This window comes from Saccopteryx leptura, chromosome 12, assembly GCF_036850995.1.
Source record: "Saccopteryx leptura isolate mSacLep1 chromosome 12, mSacLep1_pri_phased_curated, whole genome shotgun sequence".
Taxonomy (NCBI): Eukaryota; Metazoa; Chordata; class Mammalia; order Chiroptera; family Emballonuridae; genus Saccopteryx; species Saccopteryx leptura.
Genome location: NC_089514.1, coordinates 50,296,892 through 50,316,377, shown reverse-complemented (window position 1 = coordinate 50,316,377; position 19,486 = coordinate 50,296,892). Strand labels below are relative to the sequence as shown.

The 19,486-nt window shown below is 36.1% G+C and overlaps 1 protein-coding gene across 3 annotated transcripts in view; it reads left to right on the top strand.

Moving 5' to 3' along the window:
- Positions 1-2,051: 2,051 nt before the first annotated feature.
- HGF (hepatocyte growth factor) overlaps positions 2,052-19,486 on the top strand; it is a 73,320-nt gene continuing 55,885 nt past the window's right edge. For all 3 annotated transcript variants that reach the window (XM_066353784.1, XM_066353783.1, XM_066353785.1), the window contains exons 1-4: positions 2,052-2,292; positions 9,050-9,215; positions 13,002-13,114; positions 14,678-14,792. In XM_066353784.1, the coding sequence (XP_066209881.1) occupies positions 2,205-2,292; positions 9,050-9,215; positions 13,002-13,114; positions 14,678-14,792 (482 nt within the window). In that variant the 5' untranslated portion in view covers positions 2,052-2,204. The remainder of the gene's footprint in view (positions 2,293-9,049; positions 9,216-13,001; positions 13,115-14,677; positions 14,793-19,486) is intronic.

Here is a 19,486-nt window from a genome sequence, read left to right as displayed (position 1 = left end):
AGGAAGAAGAGAAGGCGGAGGAAGAGAAGGAGGAGGAGGAGGAGGAAGTGGTGGAGGAGGAGGAGGAAGAGAAGGAGGAGGAAGAGAAGGAGGAAGAAGAGAAGGAGGAGGAAGAGAAGGAGGAGGAGGAGGAAGAGGAGGAGGAGGAGGAGGGGGAAGAGGAGGAGGAGGAGGGGGAAGAGAAGGAGGAGGAAGAGAAGGAGGAGGAGGAGGAGGAAGAGGAGGAGGAAGAGGAGGAGGAGGAGGAAGAGGAGGAGGAAGAGGAGGAGGAGGAAGAGAAGAGCAGGAGGAAGAAGACAAGGAGGAGGAGGGGGAGGAGGAGGAAGAGAAGGATGAGGAGGAGAAAGGCATAGGCATGTTTCTGGGATAAAGAGCTTGGTGAGTACTCTGGGTCTTTCATCCAGAGGGATTTTAAGGGTGGAGATTTTAGGGGAGGCCCCAGAGAAGGATTCTAATAGAATATTCATTAGCTCTCTAGGTGTGTCCTCTTAGGTCCTGGTCTCCACTGATTAGTAGGCACCAGGGCAGAGTGTCCTTAGTCAGTCAACACAGCGGGTCCTGAGGTCAGGCTTGGCATTACGTGTTTGGTTTTGCTGCTTTTCTGCGCCTGGAGCTGAAGCACAACTGAGGCCTAGATGATTTCCCTAGGGGGTTAATGCTTACGTGTTATCTTCTACCCCCTTGTTTGTTTGCCTCTCTAAAGGGGTCTAACCCACATGACAAGCAACATGCCAGCGGAAGAAATGTCAGGGGACCAGCAATATGAAATGTCAAAAATATAAAGGTAAGACTAACTATATGCTAGTGGAACAAAGTTCACCCTGGCAGGGGGAGAGGCCGGTAAGGTCCTTGTTTTCCCAGTTTTGCCCTTTGCTAGGCACCTGGGGCTCTCCGCCCTGGTGGCCTTCTGTGCCTGGCCTGTATAGTCTTGCTCCTTTCATGTCTGTCTAGCTGCCTCCCGCAATTTCACAAAGCTCTGCTGATATGAGTGATCCCTATATCCATTACCCTGCCCCATTAGATTTTGGGAGGCAGGTGGGTGAATGCAGGAGATGGAGCTGAAGAAGAGAGGTCCATTCATTATTCCTGTAAGGAAACAGCTTGAGAGATTTCCAGAGAAAGTTAGTCTGTGAAGGTGCACATATCATGACATACATGGCTGTGTGTCAGTGTGTGCATGTGTGTGTGTGTGTGTGTGTGTGTGTACAAGGACACATTTATCTGCTACATTATCTGTCAGGGACAGACAGTGGATAATCCCAATCTCTTAGATATTTTGAGAGCATGACCGGGTTTTATGAGACCCTAGATGAGACAAGTTTCTTTTATGCACTTCGGTACATGTGTGGTGACTGGAGGAGCTTAGTACAGCTTCTGTAAAAAACAAACTGCCTGCTCTGAGCCTTTGGACGGGGGCAATTTTCCCACCTGGCATCGTGGGTGCTTTTGTTTTGCTGGTTTATTTGGTTTTCCATACCGTACCACACCCTTTTCTAACCTAAGCCCTTTCTACCTGGGCTGGACCTGCCTGCCTCCGCCGGGCGCCTGCCGCCCCCGCCCACCCCGTCTGTCGCATCCCGGGAACCGGTGTCAGTGTTTTGAGTCCCTCGGTTGCTCTAGCAGTGAAACTGGACGGATCAGGAGCTAAAGCGCATTTGACTGAAAAGCAGCTCTTCGCTTTCTTCTCATGCTGCTTCCCCTTCCTCTTTTCCCAAATAGATATGTAAACACATGTATTTTTCAGTTTAAATTTAGCGAATTGGTCCTCTGCCTGTGCCTTGATTTAGCTATTGGGCTGAGCCTTGCTCCTCCCTTCCCTCCTCGGATAGGAGCCACTGGGATCCGGAGCTCCAGCTTCCAAACTGAAGCTGGCCCCAGGCCAGGTGACCTTTTCTTTGTAAGTTTCTTTCCTAAGCGGAGTTGGGGGGTGGGGTGGAGGGGGGGCGGAGAGCTGGGATCTGTTTGGTGGTGTTGGAGGGGCCATGAGGAAAGGAGGGGGTGGAAGAGAGTACAGGGCTGCTGTTAAACAGTTTCTTACCGTAAGAGGGAGTTCAGACCTAGATCTTTCCAGTTAATCACACAACAAATTTAGCTCATCGCAATAAAAAGGCGCTCAGAGCCGACTGGCTCTTTCAGGCACTGGGTCCGACAGGATTCTTTTAGCCCGGCGTCTCCTCCAGTGGGATCCGCCAGCGTCCAGCAGCATGTGGGTGACCAAACTTCTGCCAGTCCTGCTGATGCAGCCTGTCCTCCTCCACCTCCTTCTGCTCCCCATCGCCATCCCCTATGCAGGTTAGTTTTCTCTTCATCATCATCACCATTATTTTAACTTTTTCTTGCTAAGCTTTCCTTTTTCTAACACTTTCTTTTTACCCTACTCCCAGCATCCCAGCTCAGTGTGTGGTGTGGGTCTTTTAAACTTCTCACTGGCTTTCCTTTGGAGCTATTTCTATTTGCAAAGCATTTAAAATGATAATTAACATCCCCTCACTGTGACTACCCCACCCTAACCCCTCCTGACCCAGCCCCTTCTCACTGGAGCCTGATAGTCCTGGACTGTGGGATAGGACTGGAGTGCTAACACTGGGTGGAAGTTGGCTGGTTTGGACAAGTTTAAAGCTGAACAGGTCTGATCTGAAGAGAGGAGAGTGATGGTCAGTACAGCAGGGAGTCATTTTTCTTCCAGAGAATAATTTTCCATGACAGTCCCCTATATCACATCACTTGGTCAACATTCAGAGCCAAATTATGGCTTTACACAGGTTTACATTTGGAAAAGGCAGATTAAACTCTAAGTAGATGCATGTTGTGAAAATGAAAGGAAAGCCTCCCTCTCAAGATCTCATTCTTTCTGGGTGTGGACGCCTGCCCTTTTGAAACTGCAGGGCAAGAAGGGCAGAAATTGTGTGACTTTGAATAGAGCTTTAGAAATTCTTTCAGGGTCTCATTTTCTCACCTGAATTTACAGGTTGGGAAGGAGTTGCTTGAGAGTTCAGATTGCCTGAAAGCTGAGAGATTGCATTTACTGCTTTGGAAAATTTTCTTGTTGTTATCAGGACAAGAGGAAACATCTGCATTTGGTTGTATTATCATAGTAGTGTCTGGGATGCCAATGGGAGAAGGTAGTGAGCATCATGGGTGGGCACAGGGGAATAAAAGAATGGAACAAATGCCCAGATGGTAGACATGGCCTTCTTTATAATTTAAAACAGAGAACTGGCTGCATCTTTTGAGATAAGTTAAATATGAAATTCATCAGACCTCTGATCTAGTTTCTGATGTAATGCAAGGGTTGAAAATATCAAGGATTTGCTAAATAAGAAATCATTCAATCCACCTGACTTTTCTTCTGTTATGTGAAGTGGCCCTTTTGGAAAATAATACTGTGTGGGAAGGGTCAGTTTGAAAACATTTAGGTCAGGTTTCTGAAGAGGTGAAAAAGATGTTAATGCAATCAAGCAGGTTATCATGCTTGAGATGTGTCATGTTAAAATAGATTCCTAAAAGACATTGTTGGTTTGGAGGAGTTTGAGCATACATTGAAATCATAGTTAATATTTTGAAGGCTTTCATTTTTAAAGATTAAAGTGTTGATGGTCTTAAGTAGACTGTGGTTACCTGAGATCATCTGTGCTAATGCAAGGGGAGCACAGTGTGGAAAACCCAAACAGTAGATCAACCACAGACAATGTCTATTTGTTTTTGGCATACGTTATGGAGTTTTGGCAGGAGATATACATTTGTAATTATATTTCACTTTGGCTAATGTTGAAATGACGGCGTTTCCTGAGTATAGGGAAAACGCAGCCCAAGAGCGTGCTGGCAGGCAAGGAGAGGCCAACTGGGAATTACAGATATGCTGTGAATAATTCCTGGAGTGGATAATGCTAAAATTGTCATCAAAAGGGGTTCTGACTTTGTTGGGGTGACAAGTTTATTTTGATAGTTTTTTTTTAAATAACACTCTTCAAAATGGAAAACATGGACAGCCCTTTTAGAACATACAAAGAATGCTCTTTTTAATATCATTTAACATTGGACATTTAGAATTTTTTGCTGTTACTTGCTTTAGTTATACTTTTTGGTTTAACTTATGCATTGGTATTGTACATACTGTAAAATAACACAATGTTAGAAAAGAATTGGATGCTATCGTAAGGTGACAACCAGTTCTGAGCAGAATGTATTATAAAGATATTTGATTGACGAATTTCTGAAGAAATACTCAATAAAGTGTACACAAGCCACTTTTATAGAAATTTACAGAGTTATACTCTACCTACTGCTGCCAAATTTGGAAACAAATATCCAAAAATCCCTTTTAATAACTGAAGCATTAAATGAGCACCTAATGTGGATGTATAAAGACGAACAAATGAGAAAGAAACCAGCATTACTGAGCATTATGGACCAAGCTCTGAGAATACAAATGAATTTTAATAACATTGGCATTGTTGGACTTATCTGACATGAGAAAACTGAGGTTAAAGATTTTAATTATTTTATTATCTTAGTTGAGGGACAGAGCTGAGATTCTTACCCAAATCTATGAGAATGAAATATATGAGGTTTTTAAGGAAAATCATTTATATTGAAGCCAAGAGCTGTGAAATTAGTTGAAACTGCCTTTAAAAATTTATTTTGCCAAGAAATATCAGAAAAACTCTATTTTAGAAATACTATTATACTGTGATCGAGAGAGAGTTCATTTCTAGGTTAATCCTTTGAGTAGTGAGTTTTTTTCATGCTCGCTGGATGGTCAGGAGGCACGAGGACGTACATGAACGTTCGTACTACTCAAAGGGTTAAAGGCTCAGACCAGTTTAGGGAGTATACGGTACCCTAGCTAAGAATGAAAAGATGGGTTTCTAGAGTCAGTACATAAGTCAGGGGAACACAAAGTGACCAAAGGTGTAGAGGTGAGAAAGTAGAAGAGAGGACAGGTAACCATGTGGGGCTGGATCACTGAGTGCCTGAGGGGTGTAGTGTGACCTGTGGTTAGAGCAGTGAGGTGTGACAGCACACGTAAGTGGTGACTATCATGCTAAACTACCGTATTCTGAACAATGGACAGCCACCGAAAGTCTTTGAGTTGACAGGTACCCTGCACAAGGTGTATTTTAGTGTGGTTGTCTTGGTTGCTGTGTGCAGGCAGAGGGGTAGGCAGAAACAGACAGCGAAGGAGCCCAGGAGAAGGCATCTGTGTCAATGACTGACTGAACAAGGAGGGAGGATGAAATAGAAGGAGAAAAGTATCTAGGAAAGCCCCAAATGTCATACTGAACATCACTCATTTTGTAAATCTCTTTGGAAGAGATGATTATGCTGCTTTTCAAATAGCAACATTTAAGTCTGACATGATCTCTTTTTTCCTGACATTTTTATTTATTTTGTTTTTGTGTGCGTGATAACTGTTACCTTCTCTAAAGAAGGGATCTGTCAAATCCAAGTCCTAGCAGTGAAAATCTGTTCTAGTATTTAAGCTTCTTGTAGTTGGGGACTTGAAAATCTCATTCTGGTCACAACCATTCCCTTCCATTAATTATTTGTGTACTTTCATCTTAACATATTGCCACTTCAAGCTGTTAATCACTAATCATGTGTGTAGGTTTCTCAGGATATGTGGAGCCAGATTCCTGCCTCTTTCCACACCCTGCAAATGCTTTCCTTGCATGATTTTCCTTTGAAGTCAATGGTTAGTCCATACAGAGAAGAAAATATATGAGGTACTGAGAGAAATGAGTGTGAGGCCCAGGGACCAGAGGGAGAAATGTGTCTTTCTTCAAGCACCTTGATACATTTGACCCTACTCTCTGTTTGTAGGCTTTCACTGTGATTCTAATGACTTCAGTTCTAAAACAGGGATGTCAGGTTCCTCAGGAAATATAGCTTCCAGAATGTTTTCCCATACTGGGAGAAGAGAAAACAGTAGTTGCAATTTAAAGTACAGGGAACATGACAAAGTTGGAGTAATCTCTCACCCTTTGATTTCATTTCAATATTTTGTTTATAAGCTTCAACTAATGGTCATGCACAAAAACAACAACAACAACAACAACAAAAAACCCCCAAAACAATAGGGCTAAGTTAGATCCAAAGATATTTTTGAGTTTTTTTCCCCAAATTTTAACTGTTTTCATAAAACAAGCATCAGTTGTTAATACATATGGAAGAGAAAGTTGAAACTGTTTCAGCAAAGGAATTTTATTTTCGGTTTTTATTTGTGAAGGACTTCTGTTTTGAATTTTTCTTTTATTGAAGAAGGAATTAATTTTATAGATGTGTGGATTATATGATGTACAATTAGCTTGAACTTCACATTTTTGAGTAGTTACTGACCCAGTAGAAATGACTAAATTATAAGGGAAAGTTTTTAAGTCCTGAGAAATAAATAGTGGAAAGGGAATCCTGGGGGCTGGATCCAATTGGCTGATTAGTTTTGCAGCCCAGGCAAGCTTTTCACTCCTATTTATTATCTAATAAAGGGAAATCATAGATGTATTTGCTTTTTAGAATGCGTTTTGATCTTTAGATGAAAGGCAGTGATGGAAAAATTTATCAGCAAGCAAGAGTAGACTATTTTTATGAGGTAGAGCCACACATTAACACATTTCAATAGGACTACTGAGGAGCTACAGAATTCAATACAACCAACACACCCACAGAGACTTTCTTTCTCTCAGTAGTATTTAATGCTTGCTTTCATATTGCATGGTATAGAGAAAAGAAACCAGAGCATTGACCAGGGGTTCTATTTTGTTTGATAATTAGTAAAATACATATGTGAATTTAATGTTTATCATAGACATTTTAAGTTTCTCTCTTACTGAGATGTGTATAATAAATTATACATAAGGTCAATTTTAATTCAATATTTTTAGCTCACAATTTATTTGGGAAATATACATATACATATACATATATAATTCTTCTGGTTTGGTGGACAGTTTTTTTTTAAATAGATAATCTACATCTATTTACTATATTTTTTCTAAGAAATATTTCTATTTATACAGAAAATCAGGTGATATTATACTGTAAAACGTTTCATAGCACATGAGAAATAGTCTAAGGTCAATAGAAGGAGAACCTTTTATTGAAGAAACTTATCTCCCATTAACATGGTCCTGTGGTAGAAAATGAAATTAGAAAAGAATTATATCACTTTTTTGCTTGTGAGAATAATTTTCACTCTTATGCCAGAAATCAAAGAATAAAATTTCAAAACTAAAACTAAAACATTTCATATTAATAGCATCATTTATCCAAATTGGTTTCTAAATATTTACTTAATGATTATTATTTAAGTAGCTCAAATAGTTCAAATATAACTTTTATTTTTTTTAGATTGAATAATTGAGATATTAGCATTTCAGGTAATTAAACAAAGTCATTTGGCAAGCCGATGAGATGCCAGAATTATTTCTGTCTGCCAATGTTATGCAAGGCATTTGGTCTACACTTAATAAATAACATGTTGATAGATTATTTGGTTGATTGAATTTCTATGTCAAAAATGTCTTTTAAATTATATCTGTTGTACCATAGTCATTCAACTTGTAGGGCAAAGAAAAGTTAAAAATGAAAGCATTACTACAGAAATTAGTAGTATACCAGTCTTTTGGGCCTTATGTTCTGGAGTTATTAAAGAACCAGAAATTTAGAGGACTTCATGTATTCTCTTACTTACTGTGAGCCTCAGGTTAGGAGAGACATTAATGGGTAGCATCTGTCTGTTTAATAAACCAACCAGAGCAGTGGTTGCTGGCGACTGAAGAGTATAATGCCATTTCTGGTACCTCACTTTGCTAGCCTCATTTCCAGGTTTTCTAGACAAAAATTATCACTCTTTTTTCTTGACACATTTCACCACATATAAAAACCAGGAATGCATTTCCTGTTCTGCTGTCCAAGTTTCTTCTCTACTGATAGCTCTAAATCCAATATTCAGGAGATATTTACAAGTTGTATTTTCAAATACCTTCTTAGCAAATATTAGAGAAAAGATAGCATCATAATTGCTTAAGAAGGGGCGGTGCTGAAGCTAGGCAGCAGGGTTTTAAACCAGATCTTCTAAGTGGTCAATTTGTCTCTGTGTCTTGGTTTTTAAAATGAATATATTATTACTGCCTTTGTTATAGGGTGTTCAAAAGGATTGGCAAGCAGAGGAGGGGCACAATTATGTATATCCTTCTTATAAAATAGCTGCAGTCTCTTAGACATTTTGATCCTTATGGTGAAGATGATCATCATTTGAAACCAGATGACCTTAGGCAAATGGAGAATAAAGTTCTTGATACTCCAATGTTAGTCAATAGATTACATCTTATAGGATTTTTTTTTTATGTTTTCAGGTTTTTAATAGGAGGCTTCATGCTATCTAGGTGCCTTGTAGAATACTTTCATGAAGAAAAATGATACTATTACATTAAAGGATGAAGTTTTACATACATATGATTTGCAGCATTTGGCTTGATTTCAAGACAAACAGTTCAGTAATATTCAGAAATAGTGCTCCAAAAGCACAGAAAACAATTATGTAGAAAATGAGAATGGCTAAAATATGAATAATATGAAATACTTTAAAGAGCTTTATCCACTGCATAATTTTTAGTGAGAAGAATCACACCTGTCATTGAATTGGCTTAATTAATACTTATAGACCAAAATAGAAAAAATTGACAAATTTAATTATAGAGCATGATATGACATGACCTGACCCTTGCTCTTCTTCTGTTTAGAGAATATCATATTATTTATTTCTTTCGCATGAACTTTGTCCTAATTTTTAAAAACATCCTTCATTTGAAAGAATGTAGATGAGTGACTGTACATGACAAGTTATTTATTCATCACTGATTACAATATTTCTCTGTTGCTCTTAACTATTTAAGAGTATCATTCCTCACCTCACTCCATTTCAACACCTGGAGGTCTAGTGTGTTGTCAGATAAAATCATTATTTTGTAGATGATCCTTAAGGACATTTTGTTTTACATGAGCCTTAAAAGCTTATTCCTCATGTATTTTTTTAAACTATTATTAATAGAAGGACAGAAGAAAAGAAGAAACACACTTCATGAATTCAAAAAGTCATCAAAGACCACCCTACTTAAAGAAGACCCACTACTGAAGATAAAAACAAAAAAAATGAGCACTGCAGACCAGTGTGCCAATAGATGTATTAGGAATAAAGGACTTCCATTTACTTGCAAGTAAGTTTCTTTATTTTGTTCTTAGGATAATTTTCCAAAAACAGAATGTACTCATTATCATCATGATGTTTATTTTATTTATTTATTTTTGTATTCTGTGTAATTTCCCCTTAAATTAATAGGCTTGGCTTTAGTTTTAAACACAATACAACAGTTAACTCTCAGTTGGTAGAAATATGAGTAAGGAAGTGAATACAAACTGATATCTTTTAGAATCCACAGTGGCTTTGGTTATGAATTATGTTTTCTCATCTTATAAACAACTGAACTTTAGGAACTAAAATTTAATTAGTTTGACTTAGCTCTGTAACATTTAAAAATATTCTACTCAGAATAAACATTACTTTTTCTTACAAGAAAAGTGAAGGAATTTTTAGAATATAAACTGGGCAACAGCCAAAATTTACTATAATTTATTTTAATGTCTTTAGGGATTAAATAAAGGGTGTTGAGAGACTTAGATAAAAACCTAGAGGAATTGGTGTTAGCAGCAGAGGCTGTTTAAAAGAGGCTAGGGGTAGCGATGATGTTTTAGGTGAAAAGTGATGGGGTAATTCAAAGAGGCAGGAAGAGACTTGTGAAAGTCCCTGTGTGACCTCACAGGGAAGAATTCGTACTACTTTGCCAGTGATCTTAGAGGATAAAATTTGGAGTTTTGGGCCATGACTGTGACAATTTCATCTGAATAGTCTTCTTAACTACCTGAGGAAAATGCATTTCTTAGTTCTTCTCCATAAACATTTCTCTGCTCACTTAATTTTCACCCCATTTTATCCCACATTTTATAGGATTGAGCATGGCACCCTGTGAATTTTAAATTCTACTCTATTACACTCAGGTCATGACATATCATGTAAACACAGATTTAGTCATGTCACTGCAAGTGGTCTTTATTTCACTTGCCTTTCTCAGAGAAATGAGTGTTATGGTCCCAAGGGGAAAGGCCATGGTCAGAGAAGGTCTTCACCAGATTAGAGGGAGAAGAGACTATCTCTTTTCTATTCATGTACAGCTTCTCCGGAAGTGTTTTTATAGCCACACTGCCACTTTCAGGGAGGGATTTCTTAGCCAGGGGAGTGAGGGATTGACCTGGCAAGTATACTTCTATGGCAATTGTGTTTTTATCCCTGATTTTCTAATAAAATCCTTGAGATACTTAAAAATAAATTAGAGAAAACCACTCTCCATCAACATCTCAGCTATGAAGATTTATGGGAATGATGCTCTGGCAATTGAGGAGGTTGGAAGGGAAGTGGAGAACCTCATCTCAGTGTTGGTTTTTAACTCTGAATCTGAAAGTACACTCTCCTGGATCCACAAGTGAGAAAAGTATTGCTACTTTTTGATTTTCACATTAATCTGCCTTATGCCTATAAAAAACAAAACAAAACAAAAAACCTTTTCCTTTGTTTTATTTAGGAGAAAGAAAAATGAGTTTCCTTCATTGGAGAACAAGTGATTTGATTAATAAAGCTTTACATATTGCATGTATATGAGGTTTAACATTTTCCTACCGTATTCTGGTTGAGTGAGGTTTGACCTTCAAATTTGGGGCAATCTGTACAGAAAACCACATGTAACTACCCGGGTACAGCCCAAGTTCTTCTGCCTAGAAATTGTGCCTTCCTTCTCATTCTGTCCCAGAATATGTGTATTTTACCTATGTTTTTGAAATCACTAAATACATTAGTTATTCAGAATTAAATAAGCCTACTGTGATACCCTGAAACTAGGTTCTTAAAGGATTAATGAATCTTTTTGCTGACTTGTTATAGGACTAGAATCATTGGAAAATAATGGCAAATACAAGCAATGTTTGGAAAATACCAACAAAGCTGTGTGAAAACATCTGTGATTGAGTGGGCATGCGGTGGAACAATTTCAAACACTGTTTTCTCTTAAGAAGGATCAACAATATTGATTTTATAGAGACTGAAATTTTTCTTTGCTCAGTAGAAAAGATGACCAGAATGCCTGATTCTAAGCTTTTAAGAAAATCATTATTTATCATTTGGCCCAAGAGAAGAAAACGGGAGAGTCTCCCCTTCTTAAATGACTAAGTAACTTGTATTGGAATTGCCTTCCTGCCTTGAACAACTAGGAAACTAGACAAAATAAATTCTTGAAATAAGAATGATAATTAAAATAAGGTTAAGATAAAGATTCTTAAAATCAAACTTCAAAAAAGATGCAACTCATGAAATTTGATAGCTTCATCTGGTTTATATGGAGGAAACATTTTCTGGGAGAATATGGTACAGTCATGGAAGGAGAGAATAAAGTGAATGAAACCAGCAAACTGGAAACCCTGTCCCTCACTTTCCATATGTAACCACATTTGTATTCACAGATGCAGATTTGCCATGTTCCTCATGGCGCACATGCATGTGATCTCATGTCAATGCATATAGAAATGTAGTTTGTAGATGTGTGGTACATATTTATTTTAATGTAAAGTTAAGTGACAAACTACTGAGTCTGTAACTTTAAACTTTATTTTTAATGTTTGTTTAGTTTTATTTTTATGTCTGTTCTTTATCTAATTACTATGTTTTCAAGGTCATTTAACACCCTCCCCCTGACATCCCACAGTAAAGAGTAGGAAATTTAACATGTATTACATAAGCTTACACTCAACCAGACCAAAATTTGAGTCTATTATTAGTCAATTCTGTCTTATCTAGTTATTCTGCCACTGCTGCAAAAATAACACTTTAATGATTTGCTCTTAATTACTATTTCAGATGTAAAATATTTTTATAGGTAGATATTTTTAAATATCTATATGTAAATCAAAGCACAGAGTTTATTAATGTAATGTTTTACAGTTATGGATAAAAATTTAATGTAGTAATTAAAACATAAAATAATATATAAAAATTTCCTAAAATTTTAGACTTTTTTATATACTTGTTTTATAAAAACTATTTCTCTTATTTAAGATTGCTTAAAAATTGTCAAAATACTATACTAAGAAATAAATTACTAAATTGAAAAAGCTAAAATTATAAGGTCATTTGTTCTCAAAAACATATATATGGTCTGGAAGTAAAATAATTCTTATTCTTAGAAAGCCCATGTACTTTTTTATTTTATTTATTTATTTATTTATTTTTACAGAGACAGAGTCAGAGAGAGGGACAGATAGGAACAGAGAGACAGGAAGGGAGAGAGATGAGAAGCATCAATTCTTCATTGCAGCTCTTTAGTTGTTCAATGATTGCTTTCTCATATGTGCCTTGACTGGGTGGCTACAGCAGAGCGAGTGACCCCTTGGGCTCAAGCCAGTGACCATGGGTTCATGTCTATGACCCCATGCTCAAGCCAGCGACTCCTTGCTCAAGCTGGTGAGCCTGCACTCAAGCTGGTCAGCCTGTGCTTATGCCGGATGAGCCCACGCTCAAGCCAGCATTCTTGGGTCCTCCATGTCCCAGTCCGACACTGTATTCACTGCACCATCAACTGGTCAGGCCCGTGTATTTTTTTAAATTAGATACTTATATATGGTGGCATTGTAAGTAGCTTAGAGAGGAATTTTAACAACATTCCTTAATGGATGGAAAACAGTTCAGAATTCCAACATTATTTCTTGTCATGGTAACTTTTAATATGCAGAAAGTTTTATGAAGTACTTTACGATTCTTGGTTAAGAGATTTTTGCATTTATTATTTTTGTTTAGAAAGATGTTTAGATTGCCCTTCTTGGTTAAACCATGTGCCCATTCTTTAAAAACTGTATAAATACTATGGTAGTATTCCATATTTTCATTCAGATATATTTTTCAGGGCCTTTGTTTTTGATAAAGCAAGAAAACGATGCCTCTGGTTCCCTTTCAATAGCATGTCAAGTGGAGTGAAAACAGAGTTCGGCCATCAGTTTGACCTCTATGAAAACAAAGGTAACTGCCTCCCCTCAATATTCATAATGAAATAAAGCAGAAAGTCTTGCCACAGTGCTCCTTCCCGCTGATTTTTCTATTATACCCTGGATCTGCTGTGTAGTCATTTAATCTATTAAGACAGATGACACGAACACCTTAAAGATATTCAGTATGATACTTTTGATAAAAGAGATCACTTCTCAAACTTTCCATAATTATATTATCTGTTCTCTCTTGGTTTATTTCCGGGAGCCTTTCCAGGAACTGGTATTCTCCATGTCACTTTAGAAAGTGCCATCTTCAGCTAGTAGTTTAAGACATCTTACATTACAGCAAATTTTGGGCTTACTATAGTATTTTAAATTAAAACAACTTTGGATAACTAATCTTAAGTTATGTTGATTGCTGATAATAAATGTGGAGGTTTTAAAAATGATAGTTGGATTTATTAGCTGGATCTATTAATAATTATATTCCTCAAAAAAATCTTTGAAAGAAGAATTGAAACTAAATTATGTTAATTGGTCTATTTTGGTGTTCTGAAATTCATAAGTATTTACTTTTTTCAAAAGCAGAAAATACCAATAAGTGATTAAGGGATGTTAAATAAATATAAAATTAACAAAATAAATATCTTATTACTAAAATTAATCATGAGCTGTATTTATGATAATAGTATTTATTTCAATTTTAATGTCTTCTCAAATCATATTTTCTTATTAATTTGGGTATTTGGTAATATACACAGATATTTTCTTATTAATAGGACATATATCTAAATTAAATTAATTCATGATAGAAAATAAGATGATACCTACAAACTCTAAACACATAATTCAGAATTATGTTTATATTGAATTCATAATTATGTTTATGTTGAATTCAGAATTCAATAATCCTACAAACTCTAAACATAATTCATAATCTAGTAAAAGATGAACTTCAGTCTTCAAGATTGCTAACAACTCTATTGTAGTTGATAGGAAGTGTATTGTTTGACAGAAATGTACAATGTGCTTCAATTTGATTGCCCTATAATTTAGCAGTTAAAATGTTAGCAAAAACATGAAAACAATCAAAGAGGTAATGTAATTATCTCTTTTTACACACACACATGTACACAAAAACCCACACAATTTTATGGAAATAAAAACAAATTAGTTACTTTTAGTTCTTAAAATAACTTTCTGAATTTAACATAGGTTTTACAAATTGCTTAATTTTTGTTTTAATATTTTTCTTAACATGGTCCATATAGTTGAACAAATCATTTTGTCAAAATAAATTTGTTTGGCCCGTTGAGTATAGAAACTATGTTAAGTACATAGATTAATCTCTGTAGTTATCCAGGTATATGCTCATAAAATTAAAACTTCTCAATAGTCTTATTTGTTTGTTTGTTTTGGATTGTTCAGAAATGCACTATTTTGAAAATATTAGTAGAAGCTTTAGGAAAGACATTTCAATATGATTTAGAGTTTATAAGTGTTAATTATTTGGAGATTTGAATGGAATTTTAAAAAATATATACAGCATATATTACTCATAGTTACAGCGTTCTTCTCTGCTTTCTTCTGATAGACTATATTAGGAACTGCATCATTGGTAAAGGAGGTAGCTACAAGGGTACTGTGTCTATCACTAAGAGTGGCATCAAATGCCAGCCCTGGAATTCCATGATCCCCCATGAACACAGGTAAGAAAAGCATGAAGAAGAGAGGATAAAACTCTCTTTTCTTTGTGTGTGTTATACATTTCACATTAGTCCTTCAGAATAATCCTACAGTTCTATAATAACTTAGCCAATTTTGCTGAATTACATTAGGCCAACATTTTGTGATTCCATGACTGATATTTAATCAAAGATTAGTAAATTTAACATTAAGATGTGGCCTAACATTATCTTACCTTAAAAGCTCAATTTATAAAAAAGATCTCTTGGTGCTTGTGAAAAAATGATTATAACATGATTTTTAAAAAAGATTTTTCCCTCCTTTTGCCCTTGAGAATGTTCAGCACTCTGCAGCTGGGGTAGAGGGGTGGACTGTGTAAATTAGAGATGTAACACATTATGACCTTACCGAGAAGCCAGATGTGCTTTAACCACGCTGGTTCTCAACCTCAGCTGCACATTAAAGTCACCTGCTAGGAGCCCTTAATGAAGCCTACCACCCAGGTGTCAACAAGACCAATTAAACCAGAATCTCTAGGGAGAAATAACCCATGTCCCAGCATTTTTTAAAAAAATTCTCCCCAGATGATTCCAAAGTACAATCAAAAGTGAGAATCTTGGCTAAAATATCATGCTTCAGATTGACCAGCTTTCCCATTTTACCTATTGTCCAATGACTAGAAAACACTTCCCATTCCTTGAGAATTAAATGTCTACACTTAAAAATTGTGTTCATTATAACAGATGAATGCTATTTAAAAGTAAGCAAACATAATATCCAAAGGCTCATTAGTCTCAAGGCTTTAATCATGATGGAGGAGAAATATATGTATCTACTACCCACTAGAGAACTGAATATAGCCAGTTTTCAGGACTTATTTCCCAAATAATTTTAACAGGAACTAAAGTGTATAGTTGAAAACAGCTTTCCCTAGATATTAAATGCATTATAAGATTTAGTTTACCATGTGCCAGTTACCTTGCTGAGCAGCTGTAATGCCTATGGTTGAGGGCAGGAAAGTTCACATTGGATTTGGGCAGAGAGTAGAGGAACTGCAGAGCAAGAAAGCATCAGGCAATTCCCATTATTGGAGGCTTGTGGAGATGGGCAAGTGATAAGCAAAAGAAAAAAGCTTTTCTTTGCAGTGGAGGGCAAGGCATCAGGAACACCGCCCATCATGGTGCTGCCTGAGGAAATCAGGGAACCACACCATGCAGGGGTTGGAGAGTGATCTGGGAGGATTACCACCGAGGGAAAGCACCCATAACTTCATAGAGACACACATGTGGCTCTCTGCCACGTGCTCACAGACGAATCTCACTCATTGTGCAAAGTGCTTGCAGCTGGGAAACCAGTGAACCAGCCTAACACAGCTACTTTTCCCGCAGCCTAACACAGCTACCAGGTTTATCTGATTTATTCCACCCAACAACCACATAGTGTGTGGTTTTTTAAATTGTCTTATATATGGTGAACCTGAAGCATAAAGAGTCTTCATAAATTTTCAAGGTCATTCATAGCTGGCAGGTGATATGGCCAGAATCTGAGTCCAGCCATAACCTTTGCTTTGAACAACTCCAGGGCACGATGCACTTAGCAAGTCAGTGGAACACATGCTGTGACTAGTTGCAACAGTGAGGATAACTTTGCCTTGATAAATCCACTTTTATTCTATTTCATTAATTTTTGGAGGGTATAATTATGCAAGATGATTTTCCTTTGTAACAAAGACGAGTTAATTGGACTAGGTACAAAGGAAAGAAAAGAGTTTGTTGTTCGACATTGGGATCAAACCTGGTAATCTTGGCCTAATTAACACCAGCTAGTAAGTGACCAAACTGATTAGCTTCATAGTGTTTCAATAACAGAAAACAACTATTTTTTCAAATTATTTACTTTTAATTATACATAAACATCTTTGAAACATACTATTGCCCTTATATTATGAAAACAAATAATAGAATTGGTTTTGCCCTTTCAGAAGTGTTTGAATGGTGTCACTCCAAGGATAATGAGGAAAACATTTTGTTTAAAAGGATAGATCTATGCTTTTCATGAACAAAGGACGAGCATTTGAAATCAATCTTGCTCTCGTTGGGTAGAGTGCACTGGACTGACCCGAGAGAGGTCTTGTTTCAACCCAAATTCTCTATGATTGTGAGTCTCTGCTAGAGGGAGTAACTGTGAAATAGAGCTCCCTGGGAACAGGCTATACAGGCCAATCAGCTATTTTTCCAACAAGCATTTCCTTGAGTTGAGGGCTGAGAAGATCTTGTACATTATTAAAAATTTTTTAAATTCAATTGGAGCAACACATAAGTATCATCAATTAGCTTATGGGAATATCAGCATGATAACTTTCAAGTTAAGTGTTAAGTAAAGATTAACTTCACGGGAAATGAAAAAAGAGAAAAATGAAAAAAGAAATATATATATATTTCTTTTTCTAGATATACATATGTCTTTGTCTAGAGGAATGATTTATTGTTGACTCCCTCAATTGAAATATTTTAAAAGTGGCTTAATGGGAAGATGATGATAGATGATGAAATTAGTGTAGAAACTTAACCAGTAGATCAGGTTACCTGATATCTATATCTCTAGCCTTCATTGACCACACAGTATTTATTAATGAAGCAGATGAGGGAATAGATTAAGTTTCCTATGAACACAGTTTATATTAAAAGGAAAAAAAAGGTGACCAGCATCCAGAAGATTTAATTTATGTTTCAAAGCACCTTTAAATATAATTTAATTTTAAATATTTCTTCACTTATCTCTCTTTTAAAGCTTTCTAACAAGGACAAAGTACCAAAAATAATATGTATGTAAGTAAAAGTTTATTACAAAGCCTATTGACTGACACATGGCTTTGGAGTAACACGAGTTTTTATAAACATTTGTTGAATGAACATATATAAGAGGAAAGAACAGAAAGTAGGCTTCACTCCTCGATCAAGTACAGATGCTAGAGTAAAGCATGTTAATACCACAAAACACAAAGGAAAAACTGTTATTTGGGCAAAAACCATTTTTGCCAAAGAACGAAAAGAGATGACCCAGAATTCTGTTACTCTGAATGCCTTAAAGAAGAATTTGATATGCATTGATACAGAATTGTGGCAAAGAACATGTTTTTTCATTTCTCATAATATTAACTCTAGTGGGAAAACTTTATTCGTCTTGCAGCCATATATAGGTTTGACTTCTTCTTGATCTCTCTTCCTTCATACTTGTATTTTTCATACTAAATTACTTACTGATTCATCCACTACTTCTTCACACTTTCTTTTTGGCTTTACAAATACATTGGAAAGGTACATGTGTATATATATTTATTTTTGTGTGTGTGTGTAGAACAAAAAATTTTCTCTAAAACCGTACATATTTAATGTGTTCATTTAATATGTGATAAATCCATTATTTATTTTCTTAAGTAAACTTAATATGTAAAATAATATAAAGGACCTCATAATAACCCAATTCACTCCATTCCTGTTATAAATCTAGAAGTTAAAAACCCAAAGAGTAAATAAATTGTCTAAGGACTGGTGTCATTCTAGGTGAGTGATATATACCAGCAATATAGATTTTGCGTTAACAATAACTTATTCTTATTACTCTACTATACTAAGCTTTTATTTTTTTTTTCAGAGACAGAGAGTCAGAGAGAGGGATAGATAGGAACAGACAGACAGGAATGCAGAGAGATGAGAGGCATCAATCAATTTTTCGTTGCAACACCTTAGTTGTTCATTGATTGCTTTCTCATATGTGCCTTGACCACGGGCCTTCAGCAGACCGAGTAACCCCTTGCTTGAGCCAGCAACCTTGGGTCCAAGCTGGTGAGCTTTGCTCAAACCAGATGAGCCTGCGCTCAAGCTGGCGACCTTGGGTCTCGAACCTGGGTCCTCCACATTCCAGTCCGACGCTCCATCCACTGCACCACCACCTGGTCAGGCTATACTAAGCTTTTTCATAAAATAGAGTTATAAGAAAATTTTCTGAGGTAAATTTGATTAATATATTACTTTATTAAAAAAGTAAAATCAGTTTTTGTTATATCAGACCAATGTGTATATAATTATAAATTTACTTTAAAAAGTTGGAGAATTGACAAAAATGATAGAAATACATTTCTAGTAATGGTACAAACTAAAGGTACCCTAAAGTAATCTGGAATAAAGGGGCTAATGCTAAGACAAAGGATGACTTCTTTTTCCTTTGAAAATTAAAACTGTTAGGAAACTATGAAATCATGATAAGCTTTAATTGTGTTATAATTTTGTCAATTATATGAACTAATGTCTAAATTTTGTTTTCCCATATTTAGAATGCTAGTGAAGTAAGATTATAAACATTTTATTTAAAGACATTTTGGAGTTTAATAATGTTTATAATACTTAATAGCTTCCTTAAAATATTTGATTAGTAGTAAGTTTCTTAGAGTAGACTTTTTTTTGGCCAATAATTTTTTTTTCTGAAGACTTAACACTTTTTTTTTCATGTTCAAATGAAAGAATTTTATTGTAAAATGTTGGTTGATATCTGATGCATGCCCACATTTATTTCATGTCATAATGCAATAAAAGTGATTTTTTTCATTAGAAGTATCAATATAGAAGGAACACACCTGAATGGTATTTACCAAGACACTAAAATCCTTGGAGTTTAAGTGCTACTTAGAACTCAGATTAGTAAAAGTAGAAATAAAGCC